Source organism: Helicoverpa zea, chromosome 5 (assembly GCF_022581195.2).
Source record: "Helicoverpa zea isolate HzStark_Cry1AcR chromosome 5, ilHelZeax1.1, whole genome shotgun sequence".
Lineage (NCBI taxonomy): Eukaryota > Metazoa > Arthropoda > Insecta > Lepidoptera > Noctuidae > Helicoverpa > Helicoverpa zea.
Window position 1 is genome coordinate 3,662,089 of NC_061456.1, and position 17,649 is coordinate 3,679,737.

Sequence of the window (17,649 nt, forward strand, 5' to 3'; positions counted from 1 at the left end):
GGTGCTCAATAGGTAGCAGCCCGGGATGCCACCCGATGCTATGCCGCCACTGGTAGTTGAGAAGTGCACCAAATGCGTCAAACCCTCCCTATATTGGCTTACTGGCTACTAGAAGTTTTGATTGAAATAGGTTTGGATCGAAAATATTTTTTTTTTATCGGGTCCAACTTCCTCCTAAGTTTATTTTCATTCCTAATGCCAAACTCCTGATGCTCAGAAAAAAGGAAATAATTTCATTCAAAAGTTCATAAACGACTTGCATAATTTTTAATGAGCATGTTCATGCTCCGACTTTTACTTTTCTAGTAGCCGCTTCTAGTTCCGATTTTCTAGTAGCTGTGACCACAACCTTTTTTGAGGGCTGGATCCGCGCTTGTTATACTGTTTTTAACGAAGACGATTCATTTTATTGGATACTTTCGTTAAATACGTGTGCCTTCCAGTTGCATTGTTTGTCTATCGTGATACCGAGAAATGCCATTTCGTATACTTCTTGTAATTTATGTCCTCTATAATTACTCTTTATAGTCTTCTTTTTATACAGTCGTGGTGGCCTAGTCATCCGGTTAGACTGGAAGCCGACCCCAACATAGTTGGGAAAAAGGCTAGGCAGATGATGATGAGCCGTATTTTTTTATCTATATGTATTAAATTGAATAAAATTAGTTTTTGTAAGATTTACGCGTAGATAATTCCGTCAAGTCATGTTATTATAGATTCAATTGTATTGTTTATGTCACATGTATATTTATCAATGTCATTATAATTCAATGTAATTATTATAGAAATGTATGTAATGTATGAGCAGATTGGTACACTCCGCCAATAGCAATTTCATACATATCATTGGATAGGCCTTTTTATCTAGAATAACCTTTATTATGACAGCTTTGTTGAAATGTTTGTCCGTTCTGGGATATAGATCAAAAAGTGTGTAAAAGTTAAAAGTAAATAATCTATTGATATCTCAAGTTTTAAAGGAATACCAAAGTGCTACAACGTGTATGTCTTGTAAGTACTAAGTACTTGCTGTGCAGACATTGGTGTCCAAGATAAACTTGACAGTAAATACAAACTTAGACAAGTTGCATTAGTACTTGCCTGACCTGGAATCGAATCCACATACTTGAGAGGTTGGTTCTTTACCCACTAGGCCACCACGACTTAGATAATGATTATAACAAAATTAAAAAACAACGACATTGGTGTTAATTTTTCAAAGAAAATTAGGTTACAGTATTGATTATTATTAGTTTTAAAAACTTTCCATTGTCAGATTAAGCGAGTCTCTCCAGATAATCGTCAGATTATAAGATGATTACGTTAAGGGTACATAAATGAACCATATATATCTTAATCTGACGCGCTCGAGTATTTCAAAATGGCGATTTTTTTTTGCAATTTCAAATAATGGCCACGAGTTTAGGTCACGTCTAAATCGTCAGATTATTGCATAAGAGACTTCGTTTTGGTTCACTTAACACCCCTTTTGAAAATCTGTCGCGCTCGATAAAATTATTTTTTTTCCCATTTTTAACTCTTACCTACGACCACCCCCACCATGGAAACAGTCAGATTAATATACGTATGTTTTCAAAATGACGTACGACGTGCATGCTATTAATATCTGACGCGCTCGAGTATGTCCACGCAACTGTTTTTTTTTTACATTTTTGAAAGTTTATAGCCGCTCCACCCACCGATGAAAGTGTGTGTATGTCAGGACATTTTTTTCTTCTTATCATCTAAGCTTCGCAATCTAATAGGTCTCATTGACGCTCGAGTCACTCCCGGTTTAGCACTCTTGCCTCCCCTACTATTAAACTTGTCATGGAAATGCATTGTAAGGAATTTAAAATAAGTACCAAATTTAAATAAAACATTATCTTAACTTCTTAAAGATAGTAGTGGTCAAAACAAACTCAATCAGAGAATGGTTCTAACAATTGATATATCATGTTAAATTACATTTTCATAGTCTTTTTTTGCGGTATTATCATATTTATTGAATAAATCTTTTTAAGGAGCTCTACATATAAAACAAAAATACTCTCCCAAGAGCAGTTCATATCATTATCATTACAAATATAAAACTTACAAATACTTTATTATGAAACGTGACTTTGTTGCATAGTATAGGTTGACAAAAGTTAACTGCGGTGAATACCTATGTAGCAGTCAATGCTTTATTGTAAGTTACACAAAATATTAAAAATTATGAGGCTGAAATCAATTAATTATTATTGTTTTGTTTTACTAGGATACATTTTATATGTATTGTGAATATGTAAATATCTATGTAAATAAAGGAGAAATTATTATTCATAACATATAATTACATAGGTCAAATGGTGGCCTAGTGGGTAAAGGACCAACCTCTCAAGTATGAGGGCGCGGGTTCGATCCCAGGTCAGGCAAGTACCAATGCAACTTTTCTAAGTTTGTATGTACTTTCTAAGTATATCTTAGACACCATTGACTGTGTTTCGGATGGCACGTTAAACTGTAGGTCCCGGCTGTCATTGAACATCCTTGGCAGTCGTTACGGGTAGTCAGAAGCCAGTAAGTCTGACACCAGTCTAACCAAAGGGGTATCGGGTTGCCCGGGTAACTGGGTTGAGGAGGTCAGATAGGCAGTCGCTTCTTGTAAAGCACTGGTACTCAGCTGAATCCGGTTAGACTGGAAGCCGACCCCAACATGATTGGGAAAGGGCTCGGAGGATGATGAACATATAATTACATAGAATATCTTAAACAGTTTTCCACAAACAAATTTTGTTATAAACGCCACTACAGTAAATTGTATAATATAATTTAGTATATAAATACAGGCTTTATTAACTTAAATCAATGTAAACTTTAAACAAAGTCAAATCAACTATGTTGCACTGTCTTCTTCAGATTCAGTTTCAGATTCACTCGGCGGCCACATTTCTCGGTCATCTTTCTCATTTCTCACACTGTCTAAATATTTTTCCTGTGCCTCTAAAACACTTTTACTGTCAGTACACGCAGCATACAAATCAAGAGCTTCTGAATTCAGTTCTAAGAATGAATGCCCCCATGAAAACTTAGATAAATAAAACCTTGCTTCTTGCTTATGCCCAGTAATAACCATTGCAGCTGCTAAAGCTTCCACACAACTTAATTGGTACGGTTTCCCGTAGTTTATAGGGTTTGCAGCAACCAAAAACGGTAGCAATCTCGGATTTGACGACTTCATTCTATCGAAAGGAGTTTCGTCAATTTTAGCCCATGAACAATCAATAACGGCTAGTCCGAATTTTTCAATAATGTCCTTATCGTTTGGGCTAACGCACTGCTTGCCGACTGGTGACAATACGAGTCCTCGGAACTGTTGGCCAAGTTTTAAATTCTTGATGAGGTTATGTCGTGCAAGTTTCCGACCTGAACACTTCTTAGGATCGCAGTGGTTGAGGTCCCACATGCTCACTGGGAAAGCCGGTGCTATACCTTCGCCATCAGAGTCACTGCCATCAGAACTACTTTCGTCTGAGGAATCTAAACGCAATTCGCTCAATCTCTCTGCATATTCCCTCTTCACATGTTGATTTGAACGTTTGCCGTGAACATGGCCTTTTCTGCCTGGTGCCATTTTTATCACGTGAGAATGTGTAGTATTTTAATAACAGTCTTTATTTGTAAACCCTCAGATAATTATTGTAATAACAGTACAACACGATACAAACATTAACATAACCTCTATAGAATTAAAGAATACAGCTGTCATCTACGTATGACGTGCCGGTGACAAATACTACGAACCGTCAATGTCAATGTTGAATAGACAACAAAACATATATACATTACGCTACTACATATGACGACAATTCTTATTATATCGTAAAATAATCGATATAATGTATATGTGCTTGTACTTGAAATAATTTAAAAGGTGCATTATGAATTTATTACAAAGTAAAAAAAATGTAATTGACATGAGTTAGGTTCGGAATTTTCAGTATTTTAAGGAACAAAATTATTTATGACTCGAACCTGATTACTTCGCATGACGGATGCTAAGTTTGTTTTCTAAGTTTATTCGCTTTATGTCGTTTTCATTATGTGCACTGTACAAATGCAGAATTTTCTTTATAATAAAAAAAAATTTGAACATTTTTTGTAACAAACGAATAATTTTGTAAGAATAAATTATACAATATTTATGAAAATAATGATAACACCACATATATTTTAATATTTGGCATTAAAGCTATTGGCAGCGTACCTAATTAGATTATGATAAAAAGGGATATGTTGTCAAACCTGTGCGTCAATCATTTACTTATCAAAATAAAAGGTAATACCTAGATTTTATTGAGATACAGTTTGATTAATTTATTCAAGATTGATTTTACCCGCGGAAGAATGAGCAGCGCCTCCATGGCGGGTAAGTTTAAATAATTAAAATTATCATTTTAATTTAAAGTCAACGACCAAAGTTAACCAAAATATTTTTTCATGAACGCTGATATTTTTCTCTGGACTATTTAGTAATATGGTAGGTACCTAGGTTCATCTTTCGGATGACTAAACATAGTTAACTAGGTACTTATCTAATGTCGCTCATATGAGACTAATAAGGTACCTACTTATGGATTTATGTCTAAAGGCATTACTTAGACATAAATTCGAAAAAGACGACCCACTGACCAAATATTGCTATGTTTTTACTTATGAATAAAATTCACCCTTGCATAATTATTTTCTCAAGCTATAGATAATTTAATTCATCTTGTTAAGTCGCGACTTTCACAGAGCATATTCTGAGTAGTCCAAGATGAGTAGGAAAAGTACGTTTAACACCGGTCATTACTTCAATTGGCTTTGACTAGACTGGACAATTTATTGGGCATTGTGTCCACTTAGGTAGGTTCCCATTTTACGTGTCCACAGTTGGTCTATATTCTAGATTCGTATTATTAGACTGCCATTGCTGACAAAATGTGGGAGTAAATTATTTACAGTACTTATATGGAACAGAAGGCATGTTGTTGTTGTAAACAGGTCCTGTATTTTGTTGGACGTAGTTTCAGCTATCGCTGAAAATCAGCGCTGGGACTTTGTCTCGCATAGGGTCGCAGCATCATGCTGAGAGAGGGCTGTATTGCGTGGTTGTGACGCTTTTGATTTCTTTCGTTCCTTTATTAAAAAAAAATATACTTACAGAAATGTTTAGATTTTCACAGTTAAGCGATTCAATGTCGTACAAAGGGTGTTGTTGGTTACGAAACATTAATCTTTAAACAAAGATCTATCAAGGTACACGCATAAATACCGTACTTGCCCAGTGTGCCTACCTGAATTCAGACTTCCAACACATTTAATTATGAGCACGAAATGAAAAACCGCAGAAGGTCTACCTAAAATAAATAGCCTTAATGAAACACGTACATAATTCTCACCCGAGGAAAGTCGTGCGGCTTTGCAGATGTCTCGGAGGTCGTCCTAGATATGTCTGTCAGTTAATAATGCATGAGGTTGTATGTCCTTGAAAGCAGTTACCATGTTTTATAAACGAGTCGCCGATCGATACGACACTATCATACGGTTCTATCGTAATTATCAACTATCAACTGCGTATATCGTAATGACCGTGGAGGTTTAACAATTGACTTTTTTGTCTATGCCTGATGGATGGTATTATGAACTTTTGTTTGCTGAATAAGAAACTTTTATATATGAAACGTTATGGTTGTCTACTAACATGTTTGTGTATCAAAATAAAGAGGCGTTTCGAAGAAAATGAGCAATATTTTCTTTGAATTATGGAAATTATATTGATTGGTAGATGCTATTGAAAATATAGGATGTTCTGTTAAATATTATAAGTTCGCCTAATATTTTATGATAAATACCCAATTAAGTAGATGGCTAACATATTTTCAAAACGACCACATCTTCGTATTCTAGTGTCTAAAAAAACTGTAAAGTGACCAAAAATATGAAAGTTACTCTGTCTGTTTTATACTTACGCCTGCTATGTAAAACCGCTGAACAAATAAAGATAAATTTTGGAATAGGCCATAAACCATGGGTCCTTCCTCAGAGTATAACTTTTCCAGCGTGAAAAAGTAGGCACTTAACGTAAAACGTCAAGAAAAAAAACGATAAAAAAAATTGCAGCAACCATGCAGTCTTTATTCTCCAAATAAGGAACGAGGACATCTCACGTTCAATGCTCTGCCTCTGCGTCATTCCATCTCAATACCTCGATTGCACAACGTGTTGCGTTCACCTGCTTAAAACAAAATATATCGAGTTTAAAACATAAACACCGTATCGTGTTGGACATACATAATTAAAGGCAATTTGATTGCTGATCGATTTTTGCGTCTGTGTGACACGTATTGTCAGGAGCGGCCATAACCATTATAGAGTCACGCCTGGACGGTGGTACTTGGCTGTATACAGTTGTCTTTGCTTCGAAAACATACATAGCTACACAAGCAAAAGGTGTGAGACTAAATTAGTAAGTCCAATAATATTACTTTCTTTTAAAATTATTTGCTTTGTGAACAGTTTTACACGCATTTCAAACTGTCTTTTCTATCGCTTTTCGATTTTAAGTTATAACAATTTTACCGGTCGGTAGTTTTCAATTTCAATGTTCACAAGTCGGTTATTTCTCCCGCCAAGTACTTTTGAACGTAGACCCAATCAGGGAATTGGCGCGAAACTGCTAAACGTTAGATATTAGTAAAAGTTCGGTCAAATGTATAAAGTAGGGTCAGCGGCAAAATCAAAAACTTATTTTCTTTTTTACTATAACTTTGAATATGTTTTTACTTACCTCGCAACTAAGGAGTTTTCGTTTTAGAGAAACGTTATATATACCTATAAGTATTTATAACTCAGGTTTTCAATTCTTGCATCAAGGAAAATATAGGATGATTCAGGGATACTGCGAAGATAGAAATATATCATAATTCAACAAATCTGCAGTTTTAAATTATCAGAAGTAGGTGAAGCATTTTTGCTTTAAAATACATAACCCATAAAGCCTACACCGAGTGACGATGATGACTCAGTCTCAATGATCTCTATAAAACAGCAAAATGCTCTTTAAATGAAGACTTCTATTCCAGAACATTTACTATCAATTGTGTTTAGATTTGCTTGGTACATAGAATCTAGATTGTTCGTGGGCGATGAAAACAATTATTACAACAAATATTAGTGTGGTATTAGTCAGACTAATTTCTTAGCGTAGGCTAACGATGATTCATGTTCAGGTGACTTGAATTTTATGGTAATTGGTGTTTGAACATGTAGGTATGAAGTCAACGACATTTACCTACCTGATAGTGTCGTCAGAAGTCATGTTTGTATTAGAGGAAAGTGTTGACTTTTCTTTCACAACATTATTTTTCTTGTTCCCAAAAATACTTCGGTATATGCCTGTCGGCGTCATTGGGAGAGGAAGGCTTACGTTCAGTTGTGGACGGTAATTGGTTGATACACCTAATGATGACGCTTAACGAATAATGCCTCCTATTGGGTCTTCGTGAAGTGAATACAAAAAGACCTGTTTGTAACTTAAAAATGCTTTTCTTACACCACCATATTTTTTACCTTACAACGTAATATCGTAACTTCAAGTTTATCGTGACAAGACAAGAGGAAACATTGTCCAAGGCCCGTCTAACTTACGACAAATGCGTCCGGCCTAGCCTCATTTACCTAGATATGCATGGCAGCCTGCGCGACATGTCTAGTAGGTCAGTTATAATAATAATTTGCTGAAGAACACACCTTCATTTGAACATATGACAGTCAGGACAAGTAGGTCTCGTGGTTCCCAAAGTTTTCACAGGAACCTTTTTTTAACAGCATTGTTTGATACGTATATATTCGTTTATTATAATCGTTTATTATAATATAATCGTATACAATTTATTGAGACAAATAAAAAGCGAAAAGAAAATTTTTTTTTCCATGACAAATTGATGACAGACAAAAGTTCAGCGGCGCGCGCAGCGCGTCGCCGGTTTACATGCCGTCGTTTACATGGCGGCAACATGGCCCCGGCCTTGGAAACAGCCGGTTCCAACATTTTCAGCATTCCGAATTAGCAGACACATCGTCTGCTATGGTGATACTGGCAGGGGGCATATTTTCGAGAATGCCCTACGTGTGATGCCCGATGACGTCAGTAGGTCGGCCACCCTTGAGATACCATCGGTTCCAGGATACATTCGTATGATTCTCCCTAACTTCCATTTTAGTGGCGGCAGGTTGTCGTCTTTTATCAAAGCCAGTTGATTGATAGCAAGAGAATCTTGACGAGTTTTCCACTTAGTGCGCGTCTGCAACTCCGCCACATATTCCTTCGCCCATCGTTTCCAGAACGTTTGCCTCATCTGCTCAATAACGTCGTAGCGCATTAACCGATGAATCGATATTTCAGTCAGATCTCTGCAGGCTGGAGCAGTCAATGGCCGGCCGATAAGGAAATGGGCTGGTGTGAGGGGTTGGAGGTCGTTAGGATCAGTGGACAGGGCGGTTAAGGGTCGGGAATTGAGGATGGCTTCAATTTGTGCCAATACCGTACTGAGTTCCTCGTAAGTGAGATTAGCTGAACCGATTACGCGTCGCAGGTGGTGCTTACACGATTTCACCCCTGCCTCCCACAAACCGCCAAAGTGAGGAGCATACGGAGGAATGAAACTAAATTTAATGTTGTTATTTGAAGTAAAATCATCAATATCGCTACTGTTACTTTCAATGAATGAAACAAATTCTCGTTCAGCACCTACAAAATTTGTTGCGTTATCCGACATAATTTCAGCTGGTTTACCCCTACGGGATATAAAACGTTTCAAAGCAAGTATATAATCTTTCGTTGATAGACTTGTAACTAGTTCAAGATGAATGGAACGGGTACATAAACAAACAAACAAGCAAATGTAACTTTTAGTGAGACTTGCACCCCTCCCTCTTCGATTCAATATCATCACTGGACCCGCATAGTCTACCCCACAACGCATAAAGGGGAACCCAGCTTCCAGGCGTTCAGCGGGTAAATTACCCATGAGAGGCTGTACAATTTTTCCCTTAAGTCGCGTGCAAGTGACACAATCGTGGACAGTTTTCCTAGCTAGGTTTCTCCCACCAAGTTGCCACCAAGTCTCACGCACAGAAGCCAAGAGTTGCTGAGGCCCACAATGCAATAACTGTTTATGTTCATGCGCAAATATCAACATAGTCAGTCTATGTTTACTACACAACAGAATAGGATGTTTCTGTTGTTATCGAAAGAATTATAATTACATAGGCTGACATTCGACGCAGCCGATTGAATGAAGAAAATCTATTAAAATCTACTAAACAATCACTATTCTGATTACTACACACCATACTCGCATGTTGAACCTTTAATTCGGGAAATTTTTCCTTATCTATGACAACATTATTTGACCATTCAATGTCATGGCTCTGTAAAAAGACTGGCCCGTGCCACCACAGATCATTGTCTTCGACACAATATCTGCAGGATTATCTGTGCCTCTAATATGCAACCAAATCGCGTCTCCCGTAAAATCGTTTATTTGGGACACTCGAATTTGGACAAACGTTTTTAAATTATGAGGAGGCATTCTAATCTAGCCCAATCGATTTTGCAAAGCTAGAACACGTCAGCACTGGTAACATATTCATACTGTCGGAAACGAAGTAAAATGAAAAGACGTCGTTTTGGAGAGGATGAAGGATTAGATGTATGTCATTTAACGACTTATTAGAGGTGGTTGCAGCACTAGCATCAAACACTACACGAAGTTTTGATGTAGTGCTGTGCTCGCGGAATACCCCATGATGTGGTAGGAAATAATGCGGCCATGCCTATTCGTTTATTTCAGATATATGCCCTAGGTCATTATATAACTTTATTCGTAGAAAGTCACTGTATAACCTTTTATACCTACGAAGTGTATTTATCTAATTTCCGCTATAATGACACGAAGCGTGATTTTGCCCTCTCGTATGAATCACCAAGAACATCAGCTGATTCCTTTAATGGTAGGTATTCGAATTGAGAACCTGCCACGATTATCTCGTGTAGTCGTTTTAAATAAAATATTCCTCACACTGACGTTCTTCTTCGGTTAATACCGAACCCGAATTTACAACTTCTTCTAGCTCGTAAGTGTGTATCAACATTCGACTGTTGTATAAAATGACAATGAACCTTATTAGCGCGTAACTTGGTTGTAAATATAGGACCTGAAATTAGCCAACCCACCTTCGAGTTTTGTAGGTATGGACCTTTTGATAATCGAATTCTATCCGCTTCCAATAAATCCCCATAAACGTCAGCACCAATCAGCAAATCGATTTCTGATGGGATGTTGAACGTGGGGTCCGCAAGACATACGTTGTCCGGGATGAGGAGTGTGTCGCAATAAATATGAGATGCCGGCAAATTCGTTGTAATGCTCGGCAAAACATAACATTGCAATTGAATGTTAAAGTTACTCGTTTTTGATCGCATGGTAATATCGCATAATTTATTACAGTGTGAAACCGACTTTCCCACACCTGCAATTTGTATAGTGGACTGTATTAATGATACGTTTAAACGTTGGCAGAGCCTTTCCGAAATGAAAGAATTCTGACTACCACCGTCTATTAATGCGCGAGCCGTATAGTATTTGTTATCACTACCAAGAACCTCAACTATCGCGGTCGACAATAACACTTGTGGTACTGAGACACAAGACGCATTTTCGATTGGCGAGGCACTGGTGTTGTCTACAAAATTCAAAGCACATGAGACGACAGAAACCGGCTCCCTATCAACACTCGCCGTTGAAGCTGCCGGCACCGATGCAATAACATGGCTTTTATCCTTATGTAGTAAAGTATTGTGTTTGTCCTTGCATTGCTTGCATGGCCCAAACAAACACTCAGAAATTGTGTGACCTGTACGTAAACAATTACGACACAAATCCATCTTATTATCAACGAATTTAATTCTGTCAGAAACTGTTAAATTTAGGAATTTAAAACATATAAACAATGCGTGCTTTTCACCGCACATAACACAAACATTCTTCGATTTTTCGGGTTTAATCGTATTGTTATTGTTACGCGTGGACACAAAACTATGTAACTGCGGTATATGGGCGGCACTAATATGTTTTTTGACTTCAGACGTATTACTAGGCTTGTTATTCGTATTTCGAGTATGATTGTTATGAATCATGTCCAACATGTCAGCCCGATTACGTAAGAAGTTCAATAAATCATCTAACTTTATTTTAGTTCTATTAAGATCCGATGATATTGTGCCCTTAAAGTTCTCCCATTCACGCTCAGTAGCTGAATCGAGTTTCGATACAATAATATAAATAACTAAAGTATCCCAGGTGTCCGTCGGTTCGTCCAGAGATTTGAGCGCTCGCAAGTTGCGTAAAACTAAATCGATTAGTTTCCTAATTAGCGAAGGAGATTCTTTGTTGATAGATTGTGCAGTAAACAAAGATTTGACATGGTTGTGAATAAGCAATCGGTTATTATGGTACCTATTTTCCAAAAGCTCCCATGCGTGAGTATAATTGGCTGCAGTGAACTCCAATGCACTTATTATTTGGAGTGCGGAACCCGTAAGCGAAGACTTTAGGTAATGGAACTTCTGAATTGAATCTAAATCGGTCCGCTTATGTATCATAGATAAATATGAATTTTTATACTCGAGCCAGTGATCATACGAACCGTCGAATGAGGGGAGGATAATTTGAGGTAGTTTAATTGAACTTTTATTTGGCATAGACTGTAAATTATCGCATTTACCTGAAACTTTTGCAACATCGGTTAAACATTTGGCAATTGCCATAATACTAAAATATTGGTCCTCAAAAGCTTCTCTATACTCAATTTGTTTGTCTAAGTCAACCTCATCTATTAATTGCTCGATTTTATCTTGAATTCTATTAAAAGACGTAAGAACATTTGTAACCGATTCCATTCGTAAACTAAGCTCAGCTTGCTGTCGTTCGGATAATGTTACATTTTCGTACTTGCTAACATACTTTTCAAATAACGTTAATCGCCTTTTTAAAGAACCCCTTTGTTTTTTGAGATCACCTACATTTGAACAATTACTTTCACCGTATTCCTCGTCACTCATCTTGGCGGTTCACAAAGAGACGGTTACTCACGTATAAACACCAACAGCGAAATACAAGTTGACAGGCACCACGTACTGCACATATTGGTAGGTTTACGAACTGCAATTCTGAAATACAGCACGATATTAGACACAAACGGAAAGGATAGGAAGAAGAGGAACGACCGGCCTGACCGTTTCTTGCTGATTCGATGCTCGATTCGATGCGAGGCTTCATCCGGCTCGAAGGACCATGTTTGATACGTATATATTCGTTTATTATAATCGTTTATTATAATATAATCGTATACAATTTATTGAGACAAATAAAAAGCGAAAAGAAAATTTTTTTTTCCATGACAAATTGATGACAGACAAAAGTTCAGCGGCGCGCGCAGCGCGTCGCCGGTTTACATGCCGTCGTTTACATGGCGGCAACAAGCATAGACCACCGAGGTTCCGATTTAATTGATATTGTTTCATAGTCACACTAGGTAATATCACGCTTACTTTTCTATCGGGTCAGGCAGAGGTTACAGTGTAACAGTACCAATCTATACCAACATATTGATTTTCCAATTAAGGCTGCTATAAATCTAAGTAATAATGATAGATGTCCTTTTAAAAATCAACTTGAATGTCAAGCCAATACAATCAGTGTTAATGGCTAGTCGTCTGGATAATTATTTGAGAATCGCTGTCTAATGGGTGCGCTTTATTTTTTTAGGACAATGTAATTGGTATGGTAATTTCAGTTTTTTGTCGGCCTCACCTAATCTATGGGGAATATTGTCAATGGCTCGTAACAATAATTATTATACCTGCTTAGTAATTACGACTGTGAAATTAGGTGATCGATCGAGTGTGTTTTCCGTTTATTATTCTGATATTTATTTGAAGGTTGTTCATAATAATAATGAAGTGAAATGGTTATCTATTAATTGTTAAGTTATAGTACACCTATCATGCGAAGGTAATGCAGTAGGTATGAACACTGGACATTTTGCGTGCAATGGTGTCATGTAGTTGGCTAATACCAGCAATACATGCATTAGAGAACTTTAGTATCAAAATCCTTACCTATACAGATTAATAGGTCTACTAATTTTTGTTGATAATACACTTTATGGCGGGTTACTAATTAGTTTTTTTTTGTTTACAGCTTGCTTCAACTACGACAACGTTTCCAAAGGCAAAGGGGATAAAAACGACGTCATGGATAGTGGTAAGTTATAGAACAAAATAATTACGTAATTATTATTATTTTAAAAATAAAGTAAAAAAATCTAGAGAATCTTGCTCCTCAATGCAGGAAAATGCACGGTTTCAAGTTGGACGCAGCCCGATTTTGTGTATGTATTTGTTACGCGTTAGTTAAGCACATTGTCTTTGTTTTGAGATTCTTGACTCTCTAATCTGGACTAAATCCTCTAATCTGGAGGGTAGTTTATTGAGGAAGTAGGTATATATAAACGTGTACACATACGGGCCTACATATAAGCGTTGTCTTAAAAGTTACCTATCACCTATGAAAATATAGGTAACGGGTAAGTAACTATTCTTAATTAGTATTTTCTTTCGGTCGGTTTACTACAGGGTAACACAACATTCTAGACTTGCTAAACATTTACGCAGTAGGTATTCTGTCACGAGATAACCGTATATTCTAACGGTAATGAAGGAAAGGGGCTGAAGACATGATGCGGGCTATTTACATTTACATGTACCTAACTATCTATTTACTCGTCTACCTCTACATAAAACATTGCCATGATATTTTAGTTTTGTTCTGTTCATTATTCTGTAGGACTTATTACGTAAAACTTTCTCATGATCATTCGTATCTATGTATTGGTTTAAGTGTAAAAGTCATGAAAATCCGGTCATCGCAGTCATTCAGTTTATCGCGAACGGACAGGCAAATCGTCTCCGGACAGACTTCAGTAGCAGTTTAGCACAGGATTATCCTGGCCAAAAGAACTATTAAAGAATGGTTTAGGGAGACAAACAACATTTGCGTATAATCACGTTCCATGATCATGAGGATACGATTAAGAAGGAGTGATATAGGTACTTGAATTAAAATAGTGAAAACGTTGCACGCTACTAAACGAGTTTTCTCTCAATGAAAATAAGTAAAGTTCTCACAGAAATTCCGGAAAGAATTTCCGCAATGCAGAGATGTACCCACCTGGGTTCAAGGACGCTGGACACTGCGTCTTTCCATCGATTTGTTTCACACATCTGTATTGTTACAAAGAGAACCTATGTTGTTACAAAGATACCTACTTCATAATCAAAGAAAATACACTAGGGGTTGCAACCTTACTTGAAGTTGGCACACGTAAACAAAAGGGTGTAATTTATTTTACCCTCTGAATAAATGCTGCTGGTTAATATTGCTGCAAGCCTATCAAACAGTCTTGCAGAGGCAGCTAAAGTGTATTAAAGAAGTCAGACGGTTATATCTACTTCTAGGTACTATCTATTTATTTTTCTAAAGCATGAGGGGATTCCTTGAAGATGTCAGCAGTATGCTTATAATTATAATTGATTGCCATATTATGAGACTTCCCTGGATCAACTGAATATAACGGCCGTAATACTAAGAACAAACAAGTACTTTTACCAAAAATTAAAATAAACAAGGTGTCTAACATCTAATCAAAGTTTTACACCACAAAGTTTAACAAGTTGCCTTAACTACAAGTTAACTGAAGCAACCGGCATAGAATTAATGGAAATACGCTGTAGTACCTAATTGTTAGTTTGATTACGTGTTAAGGGTGAGATCACGCGACCCCCACAACACGGCGTACTATGGAGGAAAAGGCAATGACCTTAGAACAAATATTAAAACTAGTCCTTACTTACGTTAGACATTATATGTACATCATACGGTACGGTTCAGTACGGTTCTCCACAGTTGCGGCAATTGACTGAATGCTTAAGTTGTGGATTTGTTCCAAAGAACTACCGCAGTCCTGACACACAAATGGTTCTAGAATGAAGTCAGTACGAGCCTGGCAATCCCTCACACTGCACCTACAGATGCCTGAGTAATTTGAGGATGTCCCCCCACAAAAATTACGAGCAAACGTCAATTATTCAAGAAAGCTTTCGTAACTTTCACATCAGAAATACTGAACTAACTTCAATGGTACATAGAAGGTCTAGATTCTAGACCCTGAGATACTTTTTGGGTGCGGAAAGTATTTTCCACGGGATTGCGGGTGGAACCGCGGTGAACGGCTAGTAAAATATACTTAAACTTGTGTTCGATCGAAAGGTGTTGTTCGTATTGTCTAGTGACATTTCAATAGTAGAAAAAACTTTTTCTATGAGCTAAATAAATGGTACAAAAACGTATGTATTTACATTTTATAAAAATTCTAAGTAATTTCTTCGTATCAAAAGCTGTCTCAAGCTTTGTGTTGAAAAGCATAACATTTTTTTAAATATACGGTGTTTTCGTTGAACACAGGGTTGATACCATCCATCAAGTTTTTATAAGAATTCAGCGTTTATTAATCAAAATAGCGGTGGATTAGGGTTGTTGCTCATAATTTTATTTTGCTTAAGCCTTTGTACAAGTAGTACAGCCACCCACAAACCATTATGCTATGTAGGAAAACAATTTACGTATCATGTTCATAAAAACTTATCTTCAATAATAGCTTCTGTCAGCGATCTTCACCCTCGCCCCTAAACTGCAATCCAAGAAAGGATAAATAGTGGTAGCATTTCCTATTTAAAGTATGTTAGTCTGTCAGATATATCAACTAAATAAGATCCTGCCTAGTCCATCAAAATACATTCAGTTTTTGCGTGAAAGAGTAACAAACACACATCTCGACATTTCTACGAACTTTCGCGTTCTTAAAACTTATTTGAGGGATTCGACAACCCTAAATAACATTTACCTTGAACTGTTTCACCGACATTAAATTCATTTAAAGCCAAGCGCCCTGTGTGGCGGTTAATTATTCCCTATTCAAGCTTTGATAGATTTCTTTATTAAAAAAATACAAAAGGGAAACTCATTTTCTACGTCACTGAGAGAACTATTGGCTGAGTTAAAGCTGAACGGAGCAATCGATCATAAGGTTAAGCAGCGCTTCGCTGGTTGCTATAAAGATGGGCGTCTTTCTTCTCATGAGGAGTTCCTGCGTGTTTCGGAAGCCATCTTAAATTCCCGGCTGTTTTTTGAATGTATTTAGCAGCCAGCTTACGAGGTGTCCGAAGCTAGAAAGTTAAACAACCAGTCTAACCAAGGAATTGGGTAGACCGGGTAACTGGGTTGAGGTCAAATAGGCTGTTGCTCCATGTAAAATAATGAACTCTGTTACATATACAAGGTGTTGATTTGCATTTGTGCCATAGTTCAGGAGGAGGACATACAACACGTAAATAATCTATTGGAATTACAGTAGATGGGAAATAACTAATATGCACTGCTTTTTTTGTCATTGTAATGTCGTGGTATTTCCGAAGCAATCCAATTTTATGAATGAAATTTATGAGTGATCGTTGCGTATGCTTTGTGTTTGCGTTTGTGTGAGGGTGCAGCACGGTTTTAAGGCCAGTAACATACGCGCCAAGTTTGAATAAGGCTAGGTGACATTTACGGAATTCCGAAAAAAAATGAAAGAAAAAAAATTACGTACCTATTTTTTTATTGATTTGGGTCGAGAATCATTAGCATAATTACCTCCTTGAATATGGCACGGATGCAAATCAACAGCTTGTACATAGTTAGTGCCTACATACTTAGATGGGAAAAGGCTAGGCAGATGATGATTTTATACCTCACCGGAAACTGTATCCCTGTTTGATATCCCTCTTTGGCTAACGAAATAGAAGTTATGTAACGTTGAACTTTAAGTACCGTTGCTAGGATGAAATCGATATAGGACCCGCAGAATCTAGAGAGGTCTCTTTGCTCTGCAGATGTTTTCTGTTCCTTCAACAAACTAGAGGTGTATGTAAAACGTTATTTTTATGTGTAGATAAGTATTAAGTACACTAATATTATAATTCTGAAATTTTGGATTTATAGATGGACGTGTCTTTTCTACGCAAGAACTACAGAATAGATTGTGGCAAAGCAAATACATAACAGAGTAACTTGTAGTCTATCCGGGTGCGGGTAGTAGTTCTTTTAGGGCGCGGGTAAAACCACAGGCAGCAGCTAGCACATACGTTCCTACAATTTATCGAATCCACGTGGACATTCTAGAACAACAGCTGACTAATCTCACGTGTTTCTCCACTACAGGGGATTGCTTATCGCCTATATTGCATAACTAGCTGTTGCCCGCGGCTTCGCTCGCGTTAAGAAGTATTATTATTAATTAGGTATGGTTTTTGCGGCTTTACTTTTGTTTAGCGTGTGTAAAAAATTAGGGCCTACAAAACTTCTTTGTACACAATATTCTTTACTAATCTGTCATTAGGCGCTAAAATTATTAAGTTATTGGGTGAACTTACTCGTGAGCAAGCAACATAAAACTGTCCAT

The 17,649-nt window shown here is 37.1% G+C and overlaps 2 protein-coding genes across 2 annotated transcripts in view; one reads left to right on the forward strand and one right to left on the reverse strand.

The window, feature by feature from the left end:
- LOC124630759 (calcyphosin-like protein) overlaps positions 1–17,649 on the forward strand; it is a 57,152-nt gene that overhangs the window by 30,865 nt on the left and 8,638 nt on the right. The window contains exon 2 of the mRNA XM_047164741.1: positions 13,293–13,355. Within this exon, the coding sequence (XP_047020697.1) occupies positions 13,293–13,355 (63 nt within the window). The remainder of the gene's footprint in view (positions 1–13,292; positions 13,356–17,649) is intronic.
- LOC124630760 (18S rRNA aminocarboxypropyltransferase) lies at positions 2,792–3,771 on the reverse strand. The gene has a single exon (XM_047164744.1). The coding sequence runs from the start codon at positions 3,614–3,616 to the stop codon at positions 2,879–2,881; it is 738 nt and encodes a 245-aa protein (XP_047020700.1). The 5' UTR covers positions 3,617–3,771; the 3' UTR covers positions 2,792–2,878.

Bases quoted from the DNA above. Each gene is read 5' to 3' on its own strand.
- LOC124630760 (XM_047164744.1), bottom strand. From the start codon at position 3,616: ATGGCACCAGGCAGAAAAGGCCATGTTCACGGCAAACGTTCAAATCAA.